The sequence below is a fragment of the Quercus robur genome, chromosome 2 (assembly GCF_932294415.1).
Source record: "Quercus robur chromosome 2, dhQueRobu3.1, whole genome shotgun sequence".
NCBI lineage: Eukaryota > Viridiplantae > Streptophyta > Magnoliopsida > Fagales > Fagaceae > Quercus > Quercus robur.
In genome coordinates this window covers 26,979,434-26,990,153 of record NC_065535.1, presented here as the reverse complement: position 1 = coordinate 26,990,153, position 10,720 = coordinate 26,979,434, and the positions used below count along the sequence as shown (strand labels likewise).

The following is a 10,720-nucleotide window of genomic DNA, read 5'->3' as shown; positions in this document are numbered from 1 at the left end:
AGGTGTTTTCTATCTGGACTTACCAAAACTCAATCTCCCAAATTAGGGAGAAAATGGGAGAGAAAATTGTGCAAAAATTTTTGGACCAAAATGCCCATATTACTAGCTCTATTGTGTTGACTGTTGAGTGTGTTTTACTGTGCTGCCTTTGTTTTTGTTTTGTCTCTAATGGGGCACAAATACTTATTTCCTTTGGCTGGTTGTTGCTTTTGTTCCCTTTTTTAATGTAAAATTTATGTACACATATATATGTAAAAAAAAATTGGGCATGATCTTTTTTTGTCTGTTGGTTTGCCTTTTCTCTTTTTAACTAGGTAGTAATGATTATTTTTGTTAATTCTTCACTCTTTTTTTCTTTTAAATGGGCATAATTTTTGTTTTAATAAGTTTGGTGTGATTGCTTTTTTTGTTGATTTTTTTTTATTGGGTGTAATATTTTAAATAAGGGCATATGAGTCTATATCTATAAATTAAAATATCTATCCTCGTACTTTTCTCCCCAATCAAATAAAATAATTTTCTATCCCTCCAACCAAATACATATGAGGAAAAACTAAATATTTTTCATCCTCCCACTATTTTATATTTCTCATGTATCCATCTTTCCAACCAAGAATGAACCCTTAAGAAGTAAGAGATTTCTTGGTTGGGGTGATTTAGGGGAGCATGGAAAAGGGAATGAGAAAATATGGGAGATTTTGGATAGTGAGGTTGTTTGGTTAGAAGTGGAGAAGAGGGATAATTTTGGTAGGGGTAGGTGTTTTCTTTTCGGGACCACCATTTTGTTATCTCTTATATTGGGGAGAAAATGAGGGAGGACGGGAGGAGAAAGGGGCTTAGATGAGAATTTGCCCATTTGCCTCCATCCCACTTCCCCCCCCCCCCCCCCCCATTTGGTTTTTATTTTTATTTTTTCTTTCTATAAACTATTACATTTTATTTTATGTAATAGAGGCATTATCAAATTTATGTAAATTACATTTTTTATCTTCTTATGCACTTGAAAATTAAATCTTTTCTATCATTTCATTTTTTTACCCCAACTAATCAAAGACTAAAATGATTTTTTGTGACCAATTTCAAATTTTAAGGATTAAAATAATTTATAGCCAAAGTTATTAAGTAAGATCCTCTTAATAGATTCCCTTAAAACATTCATTAATAAACAATTTTAATAATAATTTAATATTACTTTTATGAAAAATTAAAAATATTAATTTTTTTCTTTTTAAAATAATTTTTTCATAATTTTTTTAAAAATAGTTAATTAACAAATTTCCTTTCAACATCGGTTAGCAAAATGGTGCGTATGTTTTTTCTTTGGAAAAAAAAAAAAAAAATGGTGCGTATGTTAAAATTGAGTCGTGATGAGTTTGCATTTTCACTCAACAGTCACAGTCACTCGGTGGCTGCCTTTCTCTTGGGGTTAGGAGAGAGAAAAGTGTGGGGGATTCCTTTGATTGGTTGGACTTTGCAAGGAGTATTTAGCAGTGAGTGACACCCACAACACAACCCAGAAAAAGTCTTTTTTATTCTTTCTCACCTTTCTTTTTTCTCTCTCATAACATTTCTCTATTTGTAATCGTGATTGTCTCTCTTTTTCTCTCTCTCTCTCTCTGGCTGCGCCACCACCAGAAACCCCACAAAGCCTCGTTTTCTTCCCTTCCATAATCCATACGATACGATACAGGTCAATTTCTTTGCTTTTTTCTTTGTTTATTCTGTCAGCTGTCATTTTTTTTTGTTGTCTTTTGCTCTTTTTTTGTATTTACTTGCTCACTGGGATTTTTCTACTCTTTTGGGGTTTGGAGGTTTTCTTTGAACTGTGAATCTGAATGACTGTGAAGGTGTATGCATACCCATTTGAGCTTGGTTTTCTAGAGATTCTATATTTGGCAGCATTCCATGGTAGCCTTACTGTTTGGTTGTTCAGAAAAAAAGAAAAGGGCGCAGAATCCACTATTAGGTCTGATGATTTCTTTGGTTTTAGTTTGCTTGTAAAGAATTTGAAATGATTAAAGAAAAGTTGGGTTTTACTCTATTAAGTTGTTTGTTTCATTGGGTGTTTGAATAATGAATGTGACATTTTGATCTCTATCCACTCCTGCATTTACTCACCCACTATTAGGAGCATTGGGATATTTTGAATTTTACTCGGTTGAGTTGTTTCATGAGTACAGTGTCTTACCCTGTGCTTTTTCAATTGGGATTTAGAGCTTCTCTTGTTTTCAGGGTTTTTTTTTTTTTTTTTTTTTTAATAATATTTATTATGTGCTTTGAAATTGCACATGGTTACACTGAATAATACCAATTTTGATTTGTTTTCAATTTTTATGTAATGTTTGCTTATTATTTTTTCGTGGTTAATAATACCCTTTATGCTTCATTTGATACGAAGACATGAATTGCTTCTAATTAGAGGAAATCAATAGGTTTTTTTTTCCCTGCATCTGACAAATGCAGACAAAAGCTATGTTGTTTGTTCTTTTTTGTTTCATGAATTAGATTCTTTATTCTCAGAGTGTTTCCTACTCTTTAAGGCTTTTCTATTGAGTTAGTTGTGTTCTTAGGACAATATGAGACTTTAATTATAGCTTAATGTCTCTCTAAATTGCTTCTAGTATTATGTAGTCTCGTTTCAACTTTTGATAAATGCAAATATGGTGAAGGCAGGTTGCAAAGGCTCAGCGATATACAAAGTTTATGGGGGTAATTACGTAGGTAATGTGTTCATATTTTCATTTCCGTTTAGATGGAAATTAATTGAGGAAGTCTACACATGAGCATGTGCTTCTGATTGTTATCGTAAATAGGGGGTATTTACGATGAACTACAGTACCTTCCCTTTTTTTTTTTTTTTTTTTAGAAAAAAATTTATTAAAATGAGTATTGGAAACATCTTCCACAGGGAGTTAAACAGATCGAGTTCAGATGGTAAAAATTTGTATAATTGTTTCTATATTGTGCTATACATTGTCTTAGTGTGCCTCTTAAGTTTTTGTCTCTTGTTGTCTGAAATATGCATAGTATCATAAGGCAAAATATTAAGTTGTAAAGGCCTTTGAGTGTTCTTTTAGTTGAGTTTATGGTTTCTGGGTGTGTGCCTTAGGGGAACACTTAGATCGGCTCCTGATGTATGACTGCTGCTCTGTGATGTATAGCAAATTTCTTGATGTATGACTGCTGCTCCTTGATTCTTCACCTTCTTTTCAACGCTTCTCTAGGATTGTTTGGTTTTCCTTGGAATCATTTATTGATTCTAACTAAAATGGAAATAGATGCCCAAAACTTAAGTATGCAAACAAACATTGCTTTTGCAGATGATAGTATAAACAAGCATGTACATGCTGTTGTTTTAATGCTTTGTCGCTGCTATGGTACAATGTGAGAGGGGCAGAAAGATTATTTCTAGCATATTAGCTCTACAAAGTTTGTCAGACAGTTATGTTATAAATAATTTTAACTTTTGTGTGTGTGGGGTTATTAAAATTGTTATTGATACCATTATTTGGTCTAATTTTTTTACATAATTACATTAAAGAAATTTTCTTTAATTAAAGCCTGTGGTGTTATTTTTATGGTTAAATTAGGACCTATTGAGGAAATTAAGCGTTTACAATCGTTGAATAGGGCTGTGCATCTGACTTTTAGGCTAAGACAGAAAATCTTGATTGGAGCACAGCATTTCATTGATATTGCATGGTCTTGTACTCTTGTTATTTATTCTTAAATTAGGAGCAATATTTTTATTCTATTTATTGTACTTAAAGCTTCTCTGTAATTGCAGCAGTAGGCAAATAAATGGTTCCTTACTGATTGATATGAAAAGAGACCTTGATTTTAGATTCTAAAGACCATTTCAAGGGCCTGATAGATGGAATGGAGTATTAACGCTCTGTATTAAGGCCACATAGGATTGGAAGTTAATTAATTATTACAAATTAGGGTTTATATTGATTGAGTCTCTTCCCTGAAAGAGTAGATGGAGGGTCCAAGTATCGCTCAAGGTTGCCTTGTTTACTTGGACTGCTGCTCTGGGTAAGATTCTCATGATTGATAATTTACACCATCGTAAGGTATATGTGATTGAGTGGTGTTACATGTGTAAGAAGGCTGAGGAGAGTATTGATCATTTGCTCCTCCACTATGATTATGATGGTGAGATGTGGTCCCTTGATGTGTTGGCATGTTCCAGTTTGCTAGAAGGGGTATTAGTGATGTTTGGTGTGCAGTACCATTATGTCTGATGTGGTTGATTTGGAAGGAGTGTAACTATATAAAGCGTTTGAAGGTGTAGAGAGGCCTCTTCCAGAGTTGAAGTTGTTTCTTTTAAGGGTGTGTATGAGATGGCTTTGTTACCCAACCGTTCCCTTTTTTTTTTTTTTTTTTTTTTTTTTTTTAAAGTTTGCTTGCTTTCATTTGGCATTATAAGACTCAAAGTATGTTTCTTGTATACTGAGGGGCTCTTTTTATTAAAAAAAAACTTTTATTATTTATCAAGAAATATGTAGATAGAGGAAACTAAATTATTTTGAGAATCTCATTCCATTTTACTTCATTCTGACCTTGTTATGATGAAACCTATTGGATCATGACTAGTGATACCATATTTTACCAATTACTGTAATTTATATTAAAAAAATTACAATAGTTCCATCTAACTCATTTGAAGTTTGGGTGTCTGTATGACCTAATCATGGAAGTTTCAAAGAAGTGTGTTATGAATGTGCATTTCTTCCTCAACATACCCAGTCAAATTATTAGAGCTTGGAAGGTTTATATATCTTAGTCTGAAGTTAACACGGTGTAATCTACATTACATATGACTCTATTCATGTATCAATTGCATGTGTGCATCTGGATGTTGAAATGTCTTTGTCTATACATTCCACAAATGAATTGTCATATAGTCCATTCTCTTTTCCCTAAACCATGGGGTAAAGTGTTCATGTACTATATGTTCATTGTGAATATATAACTCATTTGATGTTTGCATGTCTTGTATGACCTAATCATGGAAGTTTCTAAGAAATATGTTATGAATGTGCATTTCTTCCTCAGCATACCTTTTCAGTTTGGACAAAGTTTAGCTATAAAATTGGTTGTAGCTTAAGGCTATAACCCTACTCAATATCATTAATATTATTACATATTTTGAAAATCTAACTATTGAATTGTATGTTCTTTACGCTCTTAATACACTGTCAAATTTTGTGCTAATCGGATATTATTTACTATATAATCTATAAGATTATATTTTATGCATATTTTCAAACTACAAAAACTTGCAATTTAAACTATTTCTTGATGACATAGTTATTGATCTTTAATTTTTAGAAATTTTACAAGAATGGAGGATATAAGAAGAAATGTAATTCAATGGTGGTTTTGTCAAAATTCACCTCCAATAAAAAGATATCGAGTAAGGTTGCTACAACCAATTTGTAGCTAAACTTTGTCTTTTCAGTTTATATGACAAAATCCAGTTGGTATTTTGTTTCTACACGTTTCTTTTCATTAAAAACATGAATATGCAGTACGTATCCATGTTTGTACTCTATGAAAGGTGCCTATGTTTGTTCTTGGTTTATTGAGCCTGTCGGAGCATGTTTATTGTTGATTCATTTAATGAGAAAACCAGCTTTCTAGCCTTTTCAGATCCCAGCACAATTGGCTTTTTTCTCCTTTACTTGCTAATTCGGATTTTTGACAAATCAGACATGTAATATTTAAGTTGCCGGTTGGTAGCCTTTTTTTTGGGGGGTGGGGGTGGGGGGGGGGGGGGGGGGGGGTCTTGTTAATGGAATAGTTTGGTTTAATATCAAGCCAAATTACTTTATTTCAATTAATGATCCTAATCTAGAAGACACAATTAGGATTAGAATAAAAACAAAAGCTATAGACATGAAATCATTCACCACTTGTTTGGATTTGAAGCCATGACGTCAACCTCCACCTGTGTTTGAAGGAGGAGGAGATGCCATTTGGTCCAATACCCATGGAACTAGTGAAGAAAATGACCACATGGATATAGTTTCTTCTTCTTTTGACTGTATGAAGCTGGTTCCTGGAATTAATATTTATTATTTGATAAATGAAACTTTTGGTCAAAATAGTATGGCGATAATGATGCAGAAGACATAAGAAGACTTTTATTTTAATTTAGTATCATTCATGTTTGTAATTCAGTTGTATTTTTATGTTTTAAGATAGTAGTTTATTGGGTTTCCTACGCCAATTAGAATTGGGGTTTACTTCTCCCTATATAAGCAACCTATTGTAGTCCTTTTGGAGATGATTTAAGATTTTGATGAATGAAAAAAATGGCCTTTTGGTTTCTTTGGTCTGGTGTCGATTCCAGTTCCACCCTAGGTGCTTGACTCCTAGCGGTTTTCTTGCTTGATGCGGACTCCTAGCTAGGCCTAGGTGTTGACTCCTAGGTCATATCCTTTATTTTCCTATCTTTCAATTTTAATGTTCAATTGTTCTGGTTGCTCAGATAAACTATGAAATATTTTGACCTGAATCTTTCTTACCAGCTTTAGTTCATTGCATTGACCCATATTCCTGTCACCAATGAACACATTATTTGCAAACAGCATATACAACATAAAACATCATTTTTCAAGGATGAAATGAAGGCCTTTGGAGTGAAGGAGCTGATAATGAAATGAAGTCCTTTGGCATAGCTAGAGTGCTGCTAAGCTGGCAATCTTTATTTCATTGATGCGTAGATACTGAAATAAAAGTTCCCCATAGACCATAATAAGCCCGTAGATGTTTGCCTTGTAGTTCAGCATCTATATTCTTTTGTGTTCTAGATATGAAAGTTCCATAATGTTTTTAAGGTACCCACTTATCCCAAAAAAAAGTTTTTAAGGTAACTAACCTATAATAAATGTTCTTGCAGGCAGTAGAGTTGTACATTGCTAGATTGGTATTCAATTTACCAAACTTAAAAGTATCATGCTGTGGAGTAGTTGCAGTTTTCAATCACCCAGTTTTAATGACCAATGGACTTGCTGATCTCTCTAGGCTGCCAAGATTCCATGATGCAGCAGAATCACATGCTTCCAAGTAACTATTAAAGCTGTTCACCACTTGTCATTCTTCTTGGTATGCCTGTAGCTTGGTAGCTGACAGCAGTAGGTGGATTGAAATGTCTGGAGAGCTTATTCCAACGATCTCTTGATAGCACATAATTACTTCTGTGACGTTGATGATCGCAAAATCCTGTTGTCAAGGCATCACATCAGGGTACCTATGGACCAGCATGATCTAAAACCAAGTGCATTGATGAATGATGTCAGGCACCTCTGTTCTCCCAAAGAACACAATTGTTTTGGGGAGGCAAACAGCTTATCTGATTGCTGTGGAACATGTATTAATGGAAATGCTGGTGTACAAAAACAAGACCATGAAATCAGTGGTGGCAAAGCTGATAAACTGCCAGAAATGGAAAGGAATTATTCAATCTCTTCCACTTCTTGTTCCAGAGAAAATGCAGATGATTTGAGCGCACCATCTTCTGTTATTTCCACAATGAAAGATTCAGTACTTGAGAAAGAAAATCATGCTGAAGGAACTTCTGCAGTAATATCCAATGGTAACAGACTTGAAGTCAAGGGGAATCTGAAGCAGGGTGAAGTATCAGCACTTTCCCCTGAAGGAAATGCTTCTACAAAGAACATCTCCATGAAGAGCGATATTAGCTCAGACAGTGGACAACCCCTTGGCAAGGACAATAATGAGTCAGTGGATGGGAGAATGAGTGGGTATTGGTCAAATGCTGGTGAAAGTGGATTGAAGTCTGTGATGCAGGCATCTTTCCATGATAAACCATATAAAACTGAGTCTTCATCTTCTAACTCAACACACATCAGTATTCCAGCTTCTTCAAATGACAGCTTTCAAGTAACTTCTGTCGATGTTAAGTCATGTACACATAGTAAAACCAGTGCCATGGACACTTCCACTTGTTCTGACTTCAAAAATAATCTCAAAGAGCCTGCACTCCGAATTTTAGCTGTGGGTATGGCAGCTCAAGCTTCCAAAGATGTTCTGGATGCTACAATCTTCCAATCTGGAAAACAGCAAAATGCAATTAAGGCTTCAGAACTTGTTCATGTCAGAGCAAGTGATGGTAATAAGGTGCTGGGGGTGATTTCAGACCATAATTCTTGTACTGTGGATGATATTGATCTTCCAACTCCTGACATGCTTAAGAGGAAAGTTATTGAAATTTCTATTCAAGATAAAGCACAGCCTTGTTATGATCTGGATGATGCACTGGAGGTGGCTCAGAGAGTTGCAAGAGAAGTGGAGAGGGAAGTTGGTACATATAGGGAGCTCTCAGAGAGTTCCTCTTCTGTACAAGAGAAAAATGGTGAGGCAGTTCATATGAGCTCTGTTGATTCTGCAGATTCAAATAAAAAAGACTGCTTAACAGAAACTGGAAGCAAAATCCAGTTTTGCAATGATCAAGGTAACTGTGATAGTCGTTATACCATTAAAGAGGTGGGGGATCCAGAAATGTCGACAAGAAATGAAGGGTTGTGTTTAGAAGTCAAACAGCCATCACGTGTCATGGGTCCCAGGATGATATATGGATCTGACGCTGGTCATCATGGTCATGAATCATCTGATATGACTACAAAACCTGAAAATGTAACTGCCAGTGACCAGACTACTCTATTTGGAATTGATCTTAATGAAAATATCTTGACCAATGAAGCTGAATACCCTGAACTCTCAGTCAAAGAAACTATTTTGCACCATTCAAATAATGTGATGAGGCCAGTTCCTGTTTTGGCTAAACCTGGAATTTCTATATCCTTACCTATGCCTCAATCACACTGTCTAGGAGGTTGGAGGGGATCTGCTCCTAGTGCTTTCCGAACAATTTCTCTTTCCAGGAATTTCAATAGGAATAAATCACCATTGGCCAATGATAATAATGACAGCTCTATACAGTTACAGGTTAAAGGCATTGACCTCAATGTTGCTGCTGTAGGGGCTGATTTGGACATGGAATTGCTTACAGAAAAATGTGTCCAAGCCCAGTCAAGTTTAGCTTCTGAAGAGTCTTCTGTGGAAGTCAGTTCTACACGAGCAAGAACATTCCATTTCGATCTCAATTGTGCAAGTGAAAATGATGACAGCAGTTGTCGATTGTCTCCACCAGCTTCATTATCAGGACACTCTGTTAGGGATTTTGATTTAAATGACAACCTGACATCTGCTGATGCATGCATCGATGCTCGACATCCAGGTCAAGGCACACAAGAATTAAGAAACAGTGCATCATATGATGATCCTGCAGTTTCATTAATGGGCATTGCAAGACAACCGTACTCTAGAAGTGTTGGCACTGGGTATCCATCAGGTTTTAGTTCTTTGCATGACTTTACTCATGTTCATGCCAAACCCCTTCAGGTATCTGTTTCCAATATGCTTCCCTCAAATGAAGAAATGCAGAGGGTATATCCATTGCAACACAAGCCAACTTATGCACAGCCACCCCCAGCACCACCTCATGCTTTCCTCTATAACAATGGATTCTGCTTTGACCCCAACAATGGCCTATCCTCAACTTTGTACCCTCCCAATTTCTTCCCATACGTAACAGACCCACGTGGAACCACTGTCATCCCACAAATTATAGGTTCTGGTGCTCTTTCTGCCTTGTCAGGTGCTCCACATATCATGAGTGTTCCTGGTGGACCAGGCCGTAGTGACATTTCAACTATGAGGCCGAGTTTTGATCTAAATGGCATAGCTAATTCTTCAGAGAATGGAAGCAGAGGAGAAAGCGCCAGACAAATGTTTATCCCTGTAAGTAATTCAGTACGTGAAGAGCCAGTCAAGTCTTTCCAACAAGTTCATTTATCTGCCACATCCATGAAGAGGCGGGAACCAGATGGGGGATGGGACTCTCATCAGCTTAGCTATAGATAGGTGACTTCTTGGCACTATGTTTTGACGGCTTTGGCTTCCATAATCAGATGATTCTTAGTGCCAAAGTTTGAGCTGAAGAAGACATTATTGGCTGCTGTAGCTCAATTGTTTAACCTGACTGCCGTAGCTACATGGAGTCAGACAGGCTTCCACAAAATATGATTGGAGAATATTAGTGTTTTTTATTATTATATATATAAAAAAATTCTTTGCCCTTTCTATTTTATTGTCATTTTATCCGTTGCAACTTGGGTTGTATAAAAGGCTTTTGTACATGTCAAATATTTATTTAACAAATATGCAAATCACTTTAATCATATAGTTACCATTGACAATATGATTATCACCTCCTCCTAAATGAATGGAGCAGTTTACATGCATCTAGTTAACATTATCACAGAGGTTTTATTTTTTTTCCTAAACAATTTTGTTGGCAATTTATCTTTGTTGGATTATTTTTTACTTCCAGGCTCTAGCTGAATATTTTGTCTTGCTAATCTACTTGCTTCACCGTAAAATAAATTTTTAAGTTTTGATTTTGACCATCCACACCTGGTCCTTCATACCATTTTTTTTCTTTTGGGGTCAAATTGTAGCTATTCACACACAAAAATCCACATACATCGGGCTAGTTACAACTTTGCATTTCAGATTTTAGAAGAAGAAGAATTAGATCGAGGCAAGCTCCTCCTTAGATCATATCTCAGTTGGCAATCTCTTTTTTGTTTTTAATCTGTCTATATTTGTAAATTTCCATTACTCA

General features: G+C 35.5%; 1 protein-coding gene across 3 annotated transcripts; it reads left to right on the top strand.

Annotated features, from left to right (window-relative positions):
• Positions 1-1,419: 1,419 nt before the first annotated feature.
• LOC126713115 (uncharacterized) lies at positions 1,420-10,292 on the top strand. Of its 3 annotated transcripts, none has more exons than XM_050412764.1 (3): positions 1,420-1,690; positions 2,674-2,721; positions 6,911-10,292. In XM_050412764.1, the coding sequence occupies exon 3, from the start codon at positions 7,264-7,266 to the stop codon at positions 9,955-9,957; it is 2,694 nt and encodes an 897-aa protein (XP_050268721.1). In that variant the 5' UTR covers positions 1,420-1,690; positions 2,674-2,721; positions 6,911-7,263; the 3' UTR covers positions 9,958-10,292. The 3 variants fall into 3 exon arrangements, with proteins under 3 accessions (XP_050268721.1, XP_050268722.1, XP_050268720.1); XM_050412765.1 differs by lacking the exon at positions 2,674-2,721 and adding an exon at positions 1,848-1,966; XM_050412763.1 differs by lacking the exon at positions 2,674-2,721.
• The last annotated feature ends 428 nt before the right edge of the window (positions 10,293-10,720 follow it).